A 19890-nucleotide genomic window follows, 5' to 3' on the forward strand; every position below is an offset into this window, starting at 1 on the left:
TTCATAGAATACAAGTGCATTGATAATTGTTCATTTGGTTTATGCTATCATTCTTTTATGAAGACTACTACAACATGCAACAATTTGAAATATTACTTCATAGTATATAATTAGCATATGAGTATAATTTTTTGGGGAAGGAAAATGATGAAAGAAAATTTGGCTTGGACATACAAATATGAATATATGTACATACAAAAAGGAGAAGCATTTGATTCTGACTATTACTGTAGAAGCTGTTATTTTTGCGTACAGAATTTCTGTGAATTGCGGGGGTTGCAATTTGTGCATAAATATGTCCCTGTAAAAAACAGCTAGAATTTGTGAAAAAAGTGGCTTAAATTTCATTTTTTTTAATACCTCTAGATCTGAAAATTCATCATGTCACAGTTTGATCTGTAAAAGCAATCTTTGAAGGTTGTGTTTTGTTTGATACATTTTTATAAAAGTTGGTTTAAGTGCAAAAATGTTGAATTTTATGAACAGAATCTTACACCTTAAAACCTTTGGTCATGTGTCTAATGAATATTAATGAGTATGCAAATAGCTGCCAATATCCCTGTGCATAGACTCAATCAGATGACAATCAAATCAAATTATTTCAAGGAAAATACATTGTGATATTACAGTGAGTGAATCAATATTGAAAAAAATATATTAGGAAATAATTTAGGCTCTGAGTTTGTTTGAGAAATAAAAAAAGTGAAATTCTAGCCAACTTTTTAAATTACTAAGTGCACTTTGTCAACCATATTTTTTTGTACATATATAGGTGCATATCTCATAGTTTTTACCACACAGGATGTTTGCAATAGCAAAGCTTTTCTGTTGGGGACATTAGCAGTCTGGCACTGATTACTAAATGTGTCGATATTTCCATAAGTTGTTCGCGGTCTGTCGGCAATTCACAAAATCCGTGAAAATAAAACCCTGCAAAAATAACAGCTAGTACAGTCATACGTTTGCATTAACTACCATGAATAAATTTTGAGACAAAATTCATAGATTAATTGAATGACCAATGAGTCCTCAAAATATTAACTACAAGAAAAAAACAAAAATATATAAAGATTAGTCAACAGTCAATACATAACGGCAAAAATACATTACATTTGTTATTTTGAAAATAAAATTGCATTAATTATTGCAAACTTCTGTGTCAAAGTTTTGTATTCCACAATCATGCATACAAGCTAACAATGAGGATATTTGGCCCATTGCTCATAAAAGGAAGTGATTAAGTCTTGAAGATTATTTGTTTTGTCTGAGTTTAATAGAAGTGAAGATTTACAAATCAATATATAAACTTGCTCTGAAATATATATTCGTCAATGTTTTGACTGGATGCACCCATTATCATCAGGAAGTAGAATGAGTCCCCACCAGATTTGTAGACCTCTGAGATGGTTTTTGAGACTTCTTTTAAACCCATATTTAGAAAATTATGAAGAATTCTCGTTGTCATGTAAAGCAGAGCTATGCTACTGCCTGATGATCATGCTGCATCCTGTCATAAATTGTGGAGTATATGTCATAGTATGTCCCATTTTTTATTTATAATGTTCAAGCTATAATGCAAGAGATTGCATAAGAATACTTACCGAGTAGAGGCTGTTAAGGTATCTGGTCATGATAGTAAGGTAGGCAGCTGATTCTTTGCTGTCATGTGTATTCTTCACAAAGAAGCCATCAATCACCTATCATAAACATAATTAAATTTGTGAAAAAAAACATGTCACAGCATCATCACAGTCATACCATATATACATCTTAAAGAAATTACGAAACAAAACACTTTCTTGTTATTTTCTTTTTATTTTAATTGAATTAATTCCTATAATATACTGATTTTCAGAAAACATCACAATTAAAGTTGATAATTGATTCTGATTAAAGGCAACAGCTGATGAATAATATGATTTCTGTGGGATGTGAACAGCCTGCAGAAGGAAAACAAAATATGGGGCAAAAATGTGATTTGCACCCTAAATTTCAAAGAAACATTCCTGTGGCTTGTACATTGCAAAAGAGCTTCAAAAATGGCTACAGGGTGAAAAAAAAAACAGAAGAAAATAGTTCTGTACAGAAACTTATTTGTCTGTTTTGATATATATTTGTCCCAATAAAAATAAAGAATCTTGATTATTCCCTTTAAGTTTATTCTAATGCACAATTATTCATAGCTCTTAAAATACCTGTGTATTGACAGCAGACTGAAGCAGAGTAGCAGCTGGAATGGACATGTGATCCGTTGAACCAAAGTCTTCTACTAGATAGATAGGGTGACCAAGACCACATTGCTTTAGACGAAACTGATATGAAGCAAAGGAACAATACTGTAAGGTCAAGATGCACATACTTGACTGTATGGAGAAGTTATATTAGCAGATTGTATGTATAATCCACTCAACTCACATGTCCCAAGTCATCAATAAGTAGAGAAAGAGAAGAAAAAATATGTCAGTAAAAGATACAATTGAGAAATAGCATATTGAAGTTGCTAAGAATGAGAAACTGGCTCATTACACTGTAGGTCTCATGTAAACATGTTTCTCAGAAGCAAGATCACATATATGTGATATGCAGAGATGCCAATTGTTACGGAATATTATTCAGATCAGAAATTACAATGTGAATAACCAAACGGCTGAACCAAATGTTTTCTTATGACACAAAACATATTAACAAATTTTTTTTCGCTCAGTAATTCAATCGGGAAGTAAACACTGAATTTACATTAGAACACATCTCATTGATATTCCGTAAGGGTTGGCAACTCTGGATATGTGATATTAAAAGGGGGGGGGGGCGATGACATAATAGACCATTACCATAATTAAATAACATGAAGTCAGGTATCTATGCACTTGTTAATATAACTTTGATACTCTTAACATCACTTTGTTTTATATTGTCGTTTGGTTTATCAATACCTTTTGTTCTTTAAATCGTCCATCCTGGATGCTGGAACACAGATCATCCATCCTCTTACGCTCTACCACATAGTCAAGTACTGCCTCTCTTCTTTGAGGCATCTGGAGCATCCCTGGAACAGCACTACCCTTCTCTCTGGCAACCCACAAGAAGTCACCAACCTGGAGCTTTCTCACATCAAGGTTCACCCCATTCTTCTGAAGCTCTTTCAGGAGGACGTGCTTCCTGCCCTTGCCCTCTCTGCAGACAAACAAAACAAGGGAATATTTCACAAACCTTCCAGAGTGACAAAAAAATTGCAATAAAATTCAGAGTTACAGGTGGTATACAATGCATAACTTTTTAGGTAAGATCATGCTCAGGGAATGCAAGCTCCACATACCTATGAATTCATCAATGAAAGTATGTGGTAGGTATTGTGTGTGTTGGCACTTAAGTATGACTTTCCTTAAACACCTCTTGAAACATTTGTCAGGATAGATAATAGTACTGCTTTATGAATGAGTAATATTCAATTGTTCTAGCAAGGTGATTCTTTATTTTAAGTTGCCACTGTCTAACCGATCAACTCAATGAGGCCTAATCAAGCATTTTTTACAGGGTCAATCAAACTATATTTCCAATACTTATGGAAGAAACCAGAGCTATGTCAATCTTAGTTGATATCTAATCAGATTAGAATTAATCAGATTAGCCTTAAGGAAACTAGACTGACCAGGCAAAAAATGAAAACCTTGATCAGGACTGAGTAAGTTGATTTCTTAACAGTGGGAATATGCATAATAATCTGTTCTTCTTCCTTGATAAATTTTTATTTGATTTCCATTCTGTTATCAACCCATGCTTTGCATTTATTTTCATAGGATAGGGTGGCATGAAGTTCAAAAATATGTAAATATGGTTACCTTCCACCAATACCTGTTGTTTCACAGTTATCAACACACAGGATAACATCAAACTGGCCAGGTCTGAGAGTGAATACCGGAGCAGGCATGATGTGATCACTACTAGTCTTCTCTGATCTATGTTCTTTGTTTGTAGCGCCATCAGAATCCACCCTATAACAGTTTAAGATAATTAACAGGTGATATAAGATTAACTATAACTTTATAAGTACAGCTACTACTTTTTCACTGGGGCAAAATAATTAATCTTTGGGACATTGTATTAAGTTGAAACATGCCCACACATGGATATTCCAAGACTTCTGCAGTCTATGTGTATTTTCTTTGGTATCCTTTTGTGTTTGTTGTTTTTGTATGATATGACTCTATGATGTGAACTTAATAATGTCATTACCACCTCACATTGTCAACTTAACCTTTCAACACAATCAGGAAAGTTTACCACTCCAGCCATACAAGAACCAATATCTGTTGGGAGTTCAGGTCATTCCAAGTTACATTGCGAACATACAGCCAGCGGAGAACACAACTACACTGGCAGCAGTATTCCCCATTTGAAGTATTAAGTCCAATCCAAGATTGAAAGTATCAAGATACAGCTGAAGGACATTATCCATATGCATGATGGTAAAACAAACAGTTAATAATCGTTATAAAAGCTGGTAACTGTTTCTATTAAAGCAGTAGGGAACAACGGACACTCCTTAATCCGATGAATTGATCAAGTTTTACACTAGGATCTCATTAAATCAACAATTTATAATGGCTCATAGAACAGGATTGCTTTCACACAACCACCTTTCACTACGGCAATGATGACATAAGAATCATACTAACTGGGAAAAATTAAAAGTCTTTAAGGAAATTATCAGTCACTTGAAGATGGCCTCTTAATGACTTTGATAAAGTTGAGCAGCAATCTTTAAGAAGAGGACCTTGCATTCCGGTTTGGTGTTAGCCAAAGCATGGTTTCACAATTAATCTCAACTTGGATTCCTTTCCTTATCAAAAGGACTTGAAGCGTTCATGCATTTACCATCACAAGAGGATACTCTGATACTATCCAAGTTGCTTCAAACAATTCCAGGAAGTTGTTTGCTGGATCATATACTGCACAGAAAAATGACAGGCCAACACTAGCAAGCTCTCATTCTCAAGTGTGCAGCCAGTAAAAATCACAGTCAATACTGAAATATCTTGTTGGAATAAAATAACAAGTGGAATGCCTCTGGCGGTCTCACCTGCATCATGCGATTCAATATAGCAGCAGTGCTGACTTTGAAACCTACTATAACTCGCACAAGATGCTCAGTGATACTTGGTTACTCGTATGTCCACGTTTTATGAACTAGACCAATACACTTACAGAGATATGATGGTAATTCAACAAATACCCCCAATTTGGCCAAAGTTCATTGACCTTATATGACCTTTGACCTTGATCATGTGACCTGAAACTCGCACAGGATTTGCAGTGATACTTGATTACTCTTATGTCCAAGGGGTCCAAGTTTCATGAATCAGATCCATAAACTTTCAAAGTTATGATGGTAATTCAACAGATACCCCCATTCGGCCAAAGTTCATTGACCTTTGACCTTGGTCATGTGACCTGAAATGCGCACAGGATGTTCAGTGATACTTGATTACTCTTATTTCCAAGTTTAATGAATTAGACCAATATACTTTCAAAGTTATGATGGTAATTCAACAAACACCCCCAATTTGGCCAAAGTTCATTGACCCTAAATGACCTTTGACCTTAATCATGTGACCTGAAACTTGCACAGGATGTTCAGTGATACTTGATTACTATTATGTCCAAGTTTCATGAATCAGATCCATAAACTTTCAAAGTTATGATGGTAATTCAACAGATACCCCCCAATTCGGCCAAAGTTCATTGACCCTAAATGACCTTTGACCTTGGTCATGTGACGTGAAACTCATGCAGGATGTTCAGTGATACTTGATTAACCTTATGTCCAAGTTTCATGAACTAGGTCCATACATTTTCTAAGTTATGATGACATTTCAAAAACTTAACCTTGGGTTAAGATTTTGATGTTGATTCCCCCAACATGGTCTAATTCATTGACCCTAAATGACCTTTGACCTTGGTCATGTGACAGGAATCTCAGGCAGGATGTTCAGTAATACTTGATTACTATTATGTCCAAGTTTCATGAATCAGATCCATAAACTTTCAAAGTTATGATGGTAATTCAACAGATACCCCCAATTCGGCCAAAGTTCATTGACCCTAAATGACCTTTGACCTTGGTCATGTGACGTGAAACTCATGCAGGATGTTCAGTGATACTTGATTAACCTTATGTCCAAGTTTCATGAACTAGGTCCATATAATTTCCAAGTTGTGCTGTCATTTCAAAAACTTAACCTTGGGTTAATATTTGATGTTGACGCCGTCGCCGTCGGAAAAGCGGCGCCTATAGTCTCACACTGCTATGCAGGTGAGACAAAAATGGAACAAGCTACTCATATTGTGGCCAGTGGGAGGGATTTATTGTGATCTCAATTTCAAACTTTTAAATTAGATATTGGTCTCTCCTTATTTTTTGTTAAGAATACCTGATTATCTTTGATTATTCTGAAAAAGCGAACAAATAATGTCTACAATTTATCAAAAGAATGTATTTGATCTTCTGACTATTGTTATTATTCATATTTTTGTCCATTTATATCTCAACAATGTAATGAAAAATGATTGTAAAATGTTATATGTTATAAAATGAGGGTGGAACCATGTGAAATTATTTCATATGCATCATGCCATCAGGAGGCAACACATCAGATCAGAAACTGGTCAAGATGTCAAATATTGTAGAGAAGTTTGAAGGGAACACCTTCATGGCAATCATGGCTTCAACATCCAAGACCTCTATTTGCAAAAACAAGCAAAATATGTCATCCCATCATTCATGAGGACGATTAAGGCAAGCAGCTTCAAAGGGAACTCGAAATGTATTTTTTCTGGAAGCTTGTCAATCACAATTCTGTGCTTAATGAGCGCTATGCATGGGAACTGAGAATCATAAGTGATTGTGGATTTGCAAGAAGATGATGTAAAAGTCACCACCACCCCTTCACCCTAGTTACACAGCTTTGTCGGTGGCTGTCCCCAAAATGGGAAATATTGGTCAAATCAATGTTTTAGAATTTTGGAGGAGTGTTGGTCAATGTTGGTGATATTATATTCTATTGGACTGTTTTTGTCTTAGACATGCTATTGCCGTTTTCAAAGCTACACTTGGCAGTTAGGGGCTGTCCTTCCATTTTTTCTCCATTAATGTGGTTTGGAGGTTTTCACCCCTACATGGGACACAGGGAGCACTGTTTTCTGCATTTGGAGTAGAGATCAGTGCTCGGTAGTGGGTAAATGCAAAGTAATTTACCTGCATTCATCTGGTACAAGTTATAATAGGTTTAGATAACAATAGTGATCAGAACTACGGAAAAATTTTGAAATTTTGGCACCTTTGCACAGTTTTTATGTACAAGGTTTATTCACATCGACCATTGGAGAATTAGAAAGATGATTTTTTTTAGTAGAGATATTTAGTTTTCATCAATTATAGTGAAGAGATTGGTTTACCCCTTGTCACACGTTTGCGATTTGTAGGGACAGTTCAGTTATGAGGCCTCGGCACTTAACGTTGGCTTTAAGTTTTTTGGTGGTACAGTATACCTGTGGCAGCTCAGTTGATCTCAGATAAGGCCGTTGAATGCAAACAGGCATCTTTGCTTATGGATTATTGGGATGATAAGAAAGGTAGCTTACCTGAAGCTGCTTTGATGTGTCCTGAATGAGGATGGGTAAGAAGAAGGAGCATAAGATGATCCTGATTCTGAATGACTGAGGGATGCCTTCTTAGATATTTCAGCAACTCTGTCAAGTTCTTCATTTACTAAGATGGTGAAGAACAAATTAAAAGGAGATAAAAGCTTCGGAAAGAACCATTGCAAGAGATCTTTGTTTACTTTTGCTAGAAGGTGGTGGTTGCAGGGACTGAATATTATACATTCTATGCAATATTATGTAAATTATTCAAACATGAGGATCTAGGCACGACTGTTAGAAAATATAAGATTGAGATGAAATTAACTGTTTCTTTGGGTACTGTTACACAAAATCAATCAATATTAATAGACAAGCTAACATTATATAAGAGGGTAATTTTCTTTTTTTTAATTCTAAACCAACTTCATACATTATATATCATTACTACACGCCCTTGGGGAACCAAGGGATGATGGTGAGATGTTTGGAACAACATGTCTGGAGTTCATTTGCCTGATGAAGTCAACAGCAGTTGGTGAAACATCGCGAACACGTAGGGTTGTAAGTTTCTTCTTTGCAATTTTTACCATTTCCCATATAAGATTCATAACTGAGTAATTTTTTAAGATTACTGGATGAATCATATTATTCATGGATGTAATATTACTACATGTATTTTCTACATTTCTCACCAGAAAGTGAGCTCTTAGAGGCTGGACAAACTTCAGAGGCATCATCATTGTGAAGAAACGCATAACATAAACCATGCACTGCAGTCCTCTCCCTGTCAATACTGTAGCGTAGTGAGCTGGATTGCAATGATGTTTCTGAGCATTTTATCAAGAAACCAACTCCATCATCTAAAAAGTAGAACAATATTAAAGGAAACTAGAGTATTCATACTAGTCTGCAGCTTTAATAGCAATTTTCTGGACTAAAACACAAAACAAAAACTAAACTCTCTTTTTTTCACAGCAGAAAATATGTAATGCTTAATTAAAAAAAAAATTACTTAATGTAATTAAAAATTACTTTATAAAGGCAAAATGAAAAAAAAATAAAATAAAATCCTACCCAAATCATGATAGATACAATATATTATGGATTAAATGGTTTATCAAAAACAGAAAATTGCAGCCTAAGGTCTGAATCAATGGTATCCAGAATAACAATATACAAAATATGATTGCAATATACAATAACATCTCAATTATTTTGTAAGACATTTTTTACAATACCATTAACGGTGACAGCTGCTTCGTCCTTCAATGTAACTTCTCTCCCTTGGTCATCGACGTAGCAGTAGTTCGGAACATTAAGTACTGACCTGCAAATACTACATTAAAAAAAAAATTAATCACCGAGATTAGTGGTTGATTGCAAGACATCAACATTTAGTCTAGTATTTCAAATCAGAAATGATATCAAAGATTGTACTTGTTAATTCTGTAACAGTAAAATGAAAAAAACTTATAAACTAAAATCCCATCCAAATCATGGGTGATACCATAAATAGATTATGAAGTAAATGGTTCATCAAAATAGCACATTGCAGCTTTAAATCACATGAATACAAGCTGACAATCTTGAAAGCCTAGTCCTCCAGGGGAGGGGGGAGGGGTATTTCATCAATATTTGTCATCTGAGAAATTATCTCATCAAACAAATGGCTGAGAAGCTAAGGCATTAGACTGTTATTATGATAACTATTAGAAAAAGATTATGTGTCAGTGCTGACAACATTCATAAAATGGTCCTCTGATATCTCTAGGAAAAATGTCATATAGGTAAATCTACCAACTTGTGATATCAAGACTTCCATATGTCCCCTCTACTAAAATTGAAAAAAAAATACATGGAAAAAGTTTATAAAGTCATATCTGACATACATCTATTCTAAGAGATTTAGGAAAAAGTAGGATAAATACCAAAATATGGCTTTATTAAGTCAAATTATTGAGTGTGTATAATTCGGTTATTAGTCAGAAAAATAAAAAAATCCACTAAAGTCTATAGCCTTGAGGACTAGACTAGTCATAATATCGATTTATAATCACTGTGAAACTATTTGCTTTCAGCAAATCCTGCTAGCTCAGTGAGTTAGGAAACAGACTAGACTTACATCAAAATTAAGTAGAAGACAAAGAGACCTAAAGAGTGGGTTTTTGTTTATGGAAATGTTATTATTAGTGGAGGGGATGTATGGAAAGTCTTTCACCTATATCTAATCTAAATATCAGTTGTTAATGGTATTTCTCATACTATCATGGAAATTAAATGCTTAACCTGAAGTACAAGTCACAAGCACAAAAAACTAATAGGATATCTTTCATATACCTCCTTGATGCTAATATTGATATATGATCTTCATGATCTACTGCTGTGGTGTTATCTAAGGGTGGTATCCTTGGTAGATGATCTGTTGCAGGTTGCTGTGCTGTTGAAGGCAACCTTCCCGGGACTGATGGTGATACTGTGGTAGGTTGCTGAATATCAACTGCTTCTATCTTATGTGCAAGGTCACATCCAGACTCTGTAATTATGTACCTTGTGGTAAGAAAAGAAATGCCAATGGTAAACAGAATGCAAATTTCTCTTTTCTCTTTATGGTTGGGTTGGGCAAATGAGCATTCAGAGGATTCTTTCTCCCTTCATATTCTAAGGCTGTTAATGTGACATTGGGTTTGATTTATAGTTCAGGTATTAAGCTTAATTATTCAGTTTCAGCTATGTATTTCGTTTAGGGCTGCTTACATTCTTGATGCTCATGTTGTCGTCAATTTCCCTTTAATTTTCAACTAGTTTTTCTTGTCATTCCTTTCCTTTTCAGATGCATTCATTCATATAATACATTCTTGCATCTAAATATCTTGTTTAAAATTCCAATTATGTAATCAACACTACTTCATTATCTCCTAAATTCTCCATCACTAATCTCATACTGATTATTTTCATGAATTAGACTCTTACATATCAAGTTGATCCTTCTATTCTCTGTGGTTTGATTGATTTTTGAAATTTGAATATGCAGTAAGTTACATTTCATTGTTGAGCTGAGCGAGCAATATATCCCTGAGAATAAATGTTCTTTGTGAATGTTTTCCTTTATATGGTTATAAATTATTAATGTTAATGTGTTGCTATTGGACCTTCACAAGCATAAGTTACTTTTAGAGGTCCTGGTTCATTATTTGTACATCTTTGTGATTGTTAAAGATTTTGATGTTGATTTTTAAAGTAGCCAAATAAATTCAATTCAATTCATTAATTTCCCATTTTTTATCAGAGTTTGTTCTATATTTGCTGAAATGATGGATTTGTGTCTCAGCTTCAAGCACATATGGGCATGTACATTTTCAATAGCCTCGGAAAACACCTGTCTGATATCCAACTGCCAAGCTCATTTTACTTATCTATTTCACAAAACTATTTGATGCATAATGTTAACATTTAATTACAAAGACTTGGTGGTATCTAAACAAAATTGTTAAATTTAAATTTGTTACAACTGGAATTTATCTTAAACCTATAACTACTAGAAGTTAAATAATTGAAAGCTGAACTAACCTTGCTGGACTACCTTCCTTGTAGACATATCCCTTATTGATTAGAGTACTCATAGATGACCATGCAGTATAATGGGAACCAGGATCAGGCTAGAAGATATAAACAACATAAATTGTATAAAATGACAAGAAGTTCAAATATTGAGATATAATTGTAAAATAACTTGATGGATAGATCATGAGAGGGTATACAGAGCAAAATAAGTAATGTGTTGAGAGGAGTTTATAAACTCTTGTTACCTTTTGAGGTATAAAGAGAACAACTCTGTCTTGTTTCTGGTGGGTGTAACATACTGTACATGTCAAGAGATACAAACTTTCAATTACAACTTGGCAGATCATAATCCTACTCACCATGGCCAGAACTACCCAAGGCTGAGATGAAGAATGTCTTTTCTTGAAACAGTGCTTTCACTGTCTCCGCTGATTAAGCTTCTACCTTTTTATTCTTTGTTTTCCTCTCATGATTCCTAGGTTAGCAAATTGTGATCGACTCCCTAATAAAACTCAAGAAATACATCTTTAATAAATCATTCCCAACAATTCTTTAGAATTCTTATTTTTTTCCTTTCCTTCTTTCCATTGACAAAGTGTTTGAACTCACTATCTTCATAGCCTTGTCACACAATGGTTGAGCAGCATCTTGTAATTCAGTTTTGTGCATGTATCCCTTACTTCCTGGTCTCTGTAATTAATTAAAGAAGTAAAATAGTAACATCTATATGACTGTAGTTTTATATAATCCTTTCATATACTATTATTCAGAATATTTCTTAAAATTTGTGCTTTCCATTCAAACAAAACTAACATTAGAAGTAATTTGCAATATCACGATGGTTTCATTGTCATTAAGATATTATTACTTACAAAGACATAAAAAGCACACCAAATTGAAAGTATTCAATGTTGAATTTTTTTTTGTTAACTATTTAATGTAATTATTACAACTAAAATTAGTAATGTTTGTAAATATTTACAAAAGACTAAACTTAATATATAAACAGCAACATTTTGAACAAGGTGGTCAAAATGTGGAGAAAATCTCCCAATAAGGCATGTTTGGAATTACAGTAAATAATTTTATTTTATTTCTGACAATGATGTGGAATTTATTTTCTGATGCAAATTTCTTTCTTAATAAAGAGTACTTACTAATAAAGGTCCTTCTAAAATGATGCAAGATATGTTAACTAAGGTATGGAAGGGCTTTATATTATATCAAGTTTTGTGCTTTTTCTCCCTTGGTATTGACCTATAGAATATAAAGCCACTCTGTAAGATAATTAAAATTAAAAAACTTATTTGAAATGAATAATATTTGATCTGGCTATATTAGAACTTCTGATCCCAGTCTTTTGCAAAATCATGCATTATTCAATGATCACCCTGGTTATGAAACCAATCCATATCCCTTCCCAACAGTATTTATGAGAATACTTTAGCACTTAGTAGCAGTTACGCCACAATCATAATGTCATATATTGTCACTGTTTCACAAAATGTTTGAAGAAGATTTTGGAGGAAAGACATAAAGGCGGAGGATAATGTTAGAGGGCTAAAACCTATGTGATCAAATAATTTCAATGCCATAACAATGACTTAAGTAATTGAGAGAGACTGATTTTTTTGGTGACATTCGATGGTCCAGTTTATATAAAAATGTAGTTTGGTGTAAATTTTCATCAAAGTAAATCTTGGGACACTTTGTGTAAACAGTAATGATACAATCAATTGTTCTAATCGTTAGTTAGGCTGGGCTATATCAATTGACAATATTATCCATTGACTATTGAATGCTGTTATTCCCAAAGCCTTTTTAGAGGGATCATAACAATTTTTAGTATGAAAGGGTCAAACATTATAAATTGATGATGGTTCTTACTGTATGGTTCCTATAGAGAGTGAGAATCAAGCTGTAAGGACCAGATCTATGAAGAGGAATGTATTCTCGCTTTGTAGCACTTCTAGGAGATGACTGTATAACATAACAAAAGTGTACTTGAATTTCAATATCATAATGTAGAACATATCAAGTAAAAAATTATGAAGCTGTAAATACTAGTTTAAAAAAATATTAGCACAATGCTATATTGAGCACTACATAAACAGGTTTTGATAAAAGAAAATCTTCATTTTACGCTTTCCAACAGAGAAAAAAAAATAGTGACCATAAAAGTTCTTGTGACAACAGCACCTAAACAATAAAAATTAATTTTTGAAACATTTGAAGAATGACTAGTTGAAAAACTAATTGAAATTTCTGATCTCCTAACATTTAGCAATTTGGGGTATCAAATAATATTATTTCTGCTTTCTTGTATGTTATGGTCAAGCTTGTAATAAAATACATCTAAAATTAATCTGCATTTGATTTATAGTATACAAATTTAGGGTTCATTCTTGTTTAAGATTCATTCAAAAATTACTTCTGAGTGTAACTAACAAACCTTCTTTTTTCTCGTTCCTTCATTTACAGCTTTATCTTGTAAGATGTTAGTATACTCAGCTGCAGAACTGGACTGTATATCTACGATTTCATCACTGTCATCATTGTCTATATCAACTACTGCTGGGGGACTTTCAGCTAGATAAGGGAAAATGCACATAAAAAACCAAATACTACCTACTTATTATCAATTTAAGATCTACATAAATATATGGGAAAAAACAGGAACATGATAGCAGAGCTTTGTGCCATGAATGCCTTGCTGATTGGCCTCAAGTACATAAGGTGAAAAGAGGCATAAAAATTAAATCTCTGTACCCAAACATAAAATTAATTAATAGAAAGATGACTTTAGTCCGTTTCATGACATGAAAAGTTTATCTAGAAATGTGGTCTAAACAACATTTAATATGAAAAGGGCCTACCCTTTTTAAGTATAATTTCACAACAAATCATATGAATACCTTGTTTAGCATAGTGCTCTTCTAACTTCTTATCTAGCATGCCACATATTTTGTCTCCAAAGTTGTCCAGGATCTTTGCAGCTTTGCCAGATTCAAATGGAAGAGGGTACTTCTTCAGTGCAACCAATGCCTGTAACATTCAATTATCAAAATTATTATTATCCTATGGCTTATCCTTGCTATCAAGATCAAATAATGAAATAAGCACTTGTTCACTGCAACCACCCTGCCAGTGGGAAATCTACAGGTAGGACTATGGTATGCCAATGCTGTACAGAGCACACACGTTAAAAATCATTAATATACTAGTATCACTTTTGTGACAAAAATTATTAATTTCCATACAGTTGCAATTTATTTTTCATTAGTAACTTGGGAATAATTTTTGTATTCACCAGAGCGCTCAAAAACTTGAATTTTGGGCATATTTTTTGTGTACGCCCTCTATTGGTGGAAAGTAATATGGCAAGAAAATTTTCATTTTTCAATCACTATTTTTAATTAAGAAAAAAATAATTTAAAGAATCAAATTTACTTAAGAGCCAAGTTGTATGATGAATAGATGTAATGGAAACTGTCAGTGTAAAAAAATCAAGCATTTGTCCCAAAGAAAAAGAGAAAATAAACCAAATATTGCCACCCTTATTTTGCCACACATGGAGATATAACAGAGAACAAGGTTATATCATAACCTTGTTCATTGAATGAGTGGAAATAAGCTTGATAGCGTACATGTACAATAATTATATTAGACATTCATTGTCATAACTTACAAAATGATAGAGAACTTAATAATATCCTTTCAATTAATTCTTTGAGAAAACTTGAATTTGACTGATGAACAAAATTCTATGTTGTTTGAAGGTTTGCATGGTGGCATGTACATTCGCTGATGTGGTTTACGGTACACCATGTGGACTATTATAGAAACAGTGGATAGAAGAAAAAAAATTATTTAACAAATACTAAAATTTAATACGTGATTATAATTATTCATAATCACGTATTAAATTTTAGTATTTGTTGAATAATAATTTTTATCTAAAAATTGTTCTTCAAAACGGCATTTTGTAACATCGCTACGTCATAACGAAGCGATTCAAGGGTCAGACCTATTGTATACTATTTGCTTTGTTGACAAACAGATCGAGGGATCTACACGAGATCGGTCTGGTAAGGAACCTTCAATTTTTCGCTTTTTCATTAACCAATTTTGGAAACCTTCATACGCATTAGGCGTATAAAGGTGTAAAAATAAATAAAATAAATATAATACGTGATTTTATCTTAAAAGTCAAAAGATGGATTTCCTAGGCCTAACGTCCATGCGCAGTGAGTCGCCGATCACCTCTCTCTCGCAGCTTTGATTTGTATCTCGCAAAGATATCAGTGCCGCTGTGGCTTTATTATGGTAACAGTGAATCGGTAAAAATATATTCTTCCGCCGTTGCCAAGATCAACTCAAACTCGGCACGTAAACAAGAGTTAGGGGCGATAGAGTGAACGTGCAAAGTACGTACCTCGTCGCTGGCTGTGCTTGGAGCTCGGGCGACAAACGGGACCTCTCCCCTCTTCTCTTGCATTTTTACCCTTTCTGACGACATAAGTTGGTAATCTTATTATATAATTGATGTTGAGAATGTGCTGATCAATCTGGTAACGTTTGTAAAGATGGGGGTGTACGATTTAAAAAATTAGAAGGGGTCGGCGACTCACTGTAGAACCTAGCTCCCAAAAGTGGCGACTCAACGGTGAACTGGCGCGTGCAGTCAGACTGCAGGTCCCAAGAAAGTGGCTTGTTTCATCCAAGTGATATTCATGACTTGAGATGTTTTGCATATTTAATGAGCTTGATGCGGACCAAAACACCTCTTTTCATTCGGTCATTGCTGCTCTAATTGTGCATCGAATTTCATGAATTTGGTACCATTGTAAAGAAGATGAATCATTCTTTCAGGTCATGTGTTTGGATTTATTCAAAGATTTTGTAATATAGGTTAAAATTTTGATCTAAAATATGCTACAAAATAAATATTTTCACCTGACAAAAGCTGCTATTTTCACACTTTATTTTTGTTTGAGCCCAAATGATTGTTATATCATGATAAAGCTGAATATGTATGCTTTGAAATGATATAGGTTTCAAAATAAGAATTGGTTTAATCAGGTCAAGATCACACTTTTCATTTGCCAAGTACATAAAGCAGCTTGAAAACAAGAATACTGCACTCTGATTGGTCAAAAAGACCACACAATGGCAAATTCCAACGGTTCCAGTGCCTGGGTTCGTGGGAAGGTCACACTTCCCATGTGGTAATCTCCTCAAATACCTCGCGCCTGTTGTTCTGTGAAACTTATCCAGCCAATCAGAACTCTAGATTTCATGCAAGTACAAAATTTCAGAAATCTCGTCTTGTACCTTGGTGGGAAAAGTGTGATCTTGACCCGATTAAAAGGTGCCGCATATCAAGAGTGGCATTGTGAGAAAGTACAGAAGTTCAGCTTTATGGTGATATAGATATCATTGAGGCTCAAAATAAACAGTTTTGCACAATTTGCAAAAGAAAACAGAGGAAAATAAATTCAGTTTTGAGGCACATTTTCAGGCCAGAAATTTACTTATTTAACAAAATATTGTATACAAAATAAATGACCAATATGAAAGAGTAACTTTTACTCTATCTGATGGTGCAATAATATTTCATTTAACTTGAGGTTAAAACAGGTAAATTCTTAGAGAAAGAAAATCTCACGAATCACGAGATTTTGCAAGGAGGAGGATTCAGCCACGAGATGATTTGGATGAATCTGGCCTTTTTGCTCATTAGCATAGGGACCTGCGGTCTGACTGCGTGATTAAAGGTGGGTATGTTTTGGTGAAAGTTAGAGGTGAGGGGTCGCCGGGCAGCAACCCGGGACGCCCCAAAATATCTGGGGTGGTGACTCAACAAAGGTTAAGGTGCGCTGTTGAGTCGCCATCCGGCATCCCGGAAGTGTGTCAGTAGTGACGTAATTTTCCATCTCTTAAAAGTCTTAGTTTAAGTCAGTTATCAGAAGTCATATTATAACCTCGCTGGATTCCCAGGCGCATGTGACTATTTTCATGTGGGATACAAACTTTGGTGAGTATGTTACTTGTTAGTAAAAGTTTTAGTAAGAAATGAATTTTTAAGCTGCTAGGACTAGGTCAGTAGGTTGCGACTCACCGCGCATGGACGCGTGGACCACTCTAGGCGACACCCCAATACTTACCCGTGCAAATAAACTGGGACTCCACTCACGCGCGTTTGGGCCTCCCTAGCTTAGAACTAAGCACTAATATCACCTTAAAAACTAAATCTACAAGGTATGTATAATCTATTTACAACTTTAATAATGTTTAATCGGTACTCACCGGTTCTTTTGTTGCATTTTCAGACCATTTCTCACAATTCTTCGTAAATATTTGCGGCAAATTTTGTCGCCATAGACAGCTTAGCATCCATCTTTATTGATAAATGGAGCGCCCTTTACGATAGTTGTTAATGCCGCGGAGAAATCGTTAGGCATTTTGGCCTGTGTTCAAGGCGTTCTTTCTGTTTTATTTTTTATATTGAAGATTGTGCATTTGTTGAATAGCGCCGTCTACGTCAGGTATGAGATCGAGTGTATAAATACACTCTTCCAAAATAATTATGATTCCGACCTGGCGCTGTTTAACTTCAATCTCTTTCACCTAAATTAGCGATGAATGCTAGCATTATAAAATATATATTATTAACGTCTGACGAAAAGAATAACCAACCGATCAGCTGACGAGAACGCGAATCACGTGATCTTCATATCAGCTTCGATCGCGAGTCAGAAGAGAAGAGCAGCTGCCCAGAAAATCAGGAAAAAGCCGTGAAAATGTAAGTTCCCCTTCATTTCTTTCATTTTTTGTTGTTGCTAACGATGCATTTACACTATAAAATTATAATTTAAATAAGAGAAAGGAATATAGCTTGTACTTGTGATATAATGTATAAATATCCTGTTCTCAGAGATTTCTAACCAAAAATACTACTGATGTCGCCTATGAGGTCCATACATGTAATGTTGGACCTCATTGGTACTAGGAGTGGCGTGGACGTTAGGCCCTCGGGAGTCGGGGCTAGGGAATTCCATCTTTGTTTAGATGTGTCTCTTAATTTATGGCAGGCGGTTCAAGGCTCCATGTCTGAAGAAGTATATGTCAAAATATTAACAAATATCAGACATGGCATGGAGTCCTCAAGGCTAGGCCGGAGTTCCCTGGGCTGGGCTGGGTAACTTAAGTTAAGCCGAGACGAGTCCTTTTTTTTTATCCTGGCTGCGCGCATCCTGGCTTGACTAAACCTAGACAGCTGGCAGCCGTCTGTTTCGAGGAGTTTTTTAACATTTTTTTTTTTAATTTCTCCTCATACACAGACGGCTCGCTAGCGTGCAGCCACCATTAGGGGACTTGCAATGCAAAATCCCCCCGTCTGGGCTCTTCAATTCTTGTCTTTAATGAATAAAGTTTTTGAAAATTAACGCGACCAAAATGCAAATTAATATTCCCTCTTGGCATTAATTGCCAAAAAACGGAGAAAAATCAAGTTAAAAGGAACAAAAACAGTGACTTACCTCAGCTGTCGCGTAAATTCACTTCCCTGTTTTATCCAATCTTAAGTACATAAACATATGGCCATTGAGTCCCCTGTACAGATCGCGCTAGAACTTCGGTCTCTGTATTTGGTGAGTGAAGCCAACGGAGTTCAGGGGCCGATTGCACGAAAGGGTCTTTCCAAGGACCGTCTTTCGTGTCGCCCATCTTTTATGATACGCCATGAGAAACGCATTTCAAATAAATTATCTGGAAATATATTTTATTTTTCCATTAAAATAAACAAAATATTTGTTTATAAAATGATGTGATATCTCATGAAATTGTATAAAATTTGATTTAAAAGCAAGCTTACGAATTTTATTTGTTTATCATAAATTTCAGAAACACCCCGCTTATAGCGCATCATAAAAGATGGGCGACACGAAAGACGGTCCTTGGAAAGACCCTTTCGTGCAATCGGCCCCTGCTGAACAACCAACATAACAACATTAACAGAGACCGAAGCTTTTGGTCTAGACTAAACCAAACACTGTCATCAGTGTGTGGGACTGTGCCCGCGACCTGCCGACACGTATTTGTTAATCTTACCTTTCCATAAGCATATTGAGTTTTTATTCCCTTTTCTGCTGCTGCGTCTCGCCAATCAGTCAGCCACTGTACAAAAAGAGGATTGGGGCAAACTTTCACCTTCTTCTTTCTCTTCAATTTTGGTGGTGAGTTCATGTTGGTTGTTTTTGTTTTTTCGCGGCGCGCGCAAATCAGAGAAACTAGAGGAACAAATTAAAAAGGAAAAATTCGGCAAATGCGCATAGCGCATATGCATTTCTCTTGTCTTGTCTTTCCGTTGATGCCAACAATCAAAGTGTTAATTATTATGGCAAAGTTGAAAAAAGTTGACTTAATCTTGTCTGCGATATCCTACTGTACTGTTGAAACATTCGATTTTTTTTCTTTAAGATAACTCAACATGACTATTTCAGTATGATAAAACCTCAAAGTAGGTTGAAAGGTTGTTGTTGGTGTTTTGGTATTAGGCGTTCATTCATATTTATATTTTACAGTTTTTACAATTTACAGTTTTGTGTGTAGTGTTATCCGCCGAGGACACCGTTGAGTAACTTTCAGTTGTGATTTGATGGCGTCAATATAGTACATATGAGCGAA

At 34.9% G+C, this 19890-nt stretch overlaps 1 protein-coding gene across 1 annotated transcript in view; it reads right to left on the bottom strand.

Moving 5' to 3' along the window:
• The window catches only part of LOC129257190 (crossover junction endonuclease MUS81-like), a 32931-nt gene extending 13401 nt beyond the window's left edge, over positions 1 to 19530 (bottom strand). Inside the window, exons 1-14 of the mRNA XM_054895466.2 lie at positions 19315 to 19530; positions 14118 to 14247; positions 13655 to 13791; positions 13090 to 13182; positions 11812 to 11892; positions 11209 to 11297; positions 9979 to 10188; positions 8880 to 8977; positions 8334 to 8501; positions 7642 to 7768; positions 3840 to 3992; positions 2934 to 3174; positions 2196 to 2312; positions 1602 to 1697 (exon numbers count right to left, since the gene is read on the bottom strand). Of these exons, the coding sequence (XP_054751441.2) occupies positions 1602 to 1697; positions 2196 to 2312; positions 2934 to 3174; positions 3840 to 3992; positions 7642 to 7768; positions 8334 to 8501; positions 8880 to 8977; positions 9979 to 10188; positions 11209 to 11297; positions 11812 to 11892; positions 13090 to 13182; positions 13655 to 13791; positions 14118 to 14247; positions 19315 to 19449 (1875 nt within the window). The 5' untranslated portion in view covers positions 19450 to 19530. The remainder of the gene's footprint in view (positions 1 to 1601; positions 1698 to 2195; positions 2313 to 2933; positions 3175 to 3839; positions 3993 to 7641; positions 7769 to 8333; positions 8502 to 8879; positions 8978 to 9978; positions 10189 to 11208; positions 11298 to 11811; positions 11893 to 13089; positions 13183 to 13654; positions 13792 to 14117; positions 14248 to 19314) is intronic.
• Positions 19531 to 19890: the final 360 nt, after the last annotated feature.

The sequence above is a fragment of the Lytechinus pictus genome, chromosome 3 (assembly GCF_037042905.1).
Source record: "Lytechinus pictus isolate F3 Inbred chromosome 3, Lp3.0, whole genome shotgun sequence".
NCBI classification, from domain to species: Eukaryota; Metazoa; Echinodermata; class Echinoidea; order Temnopleuroida; family Toxopneustidae; genus Lytechinus; species Lytechinus pictus.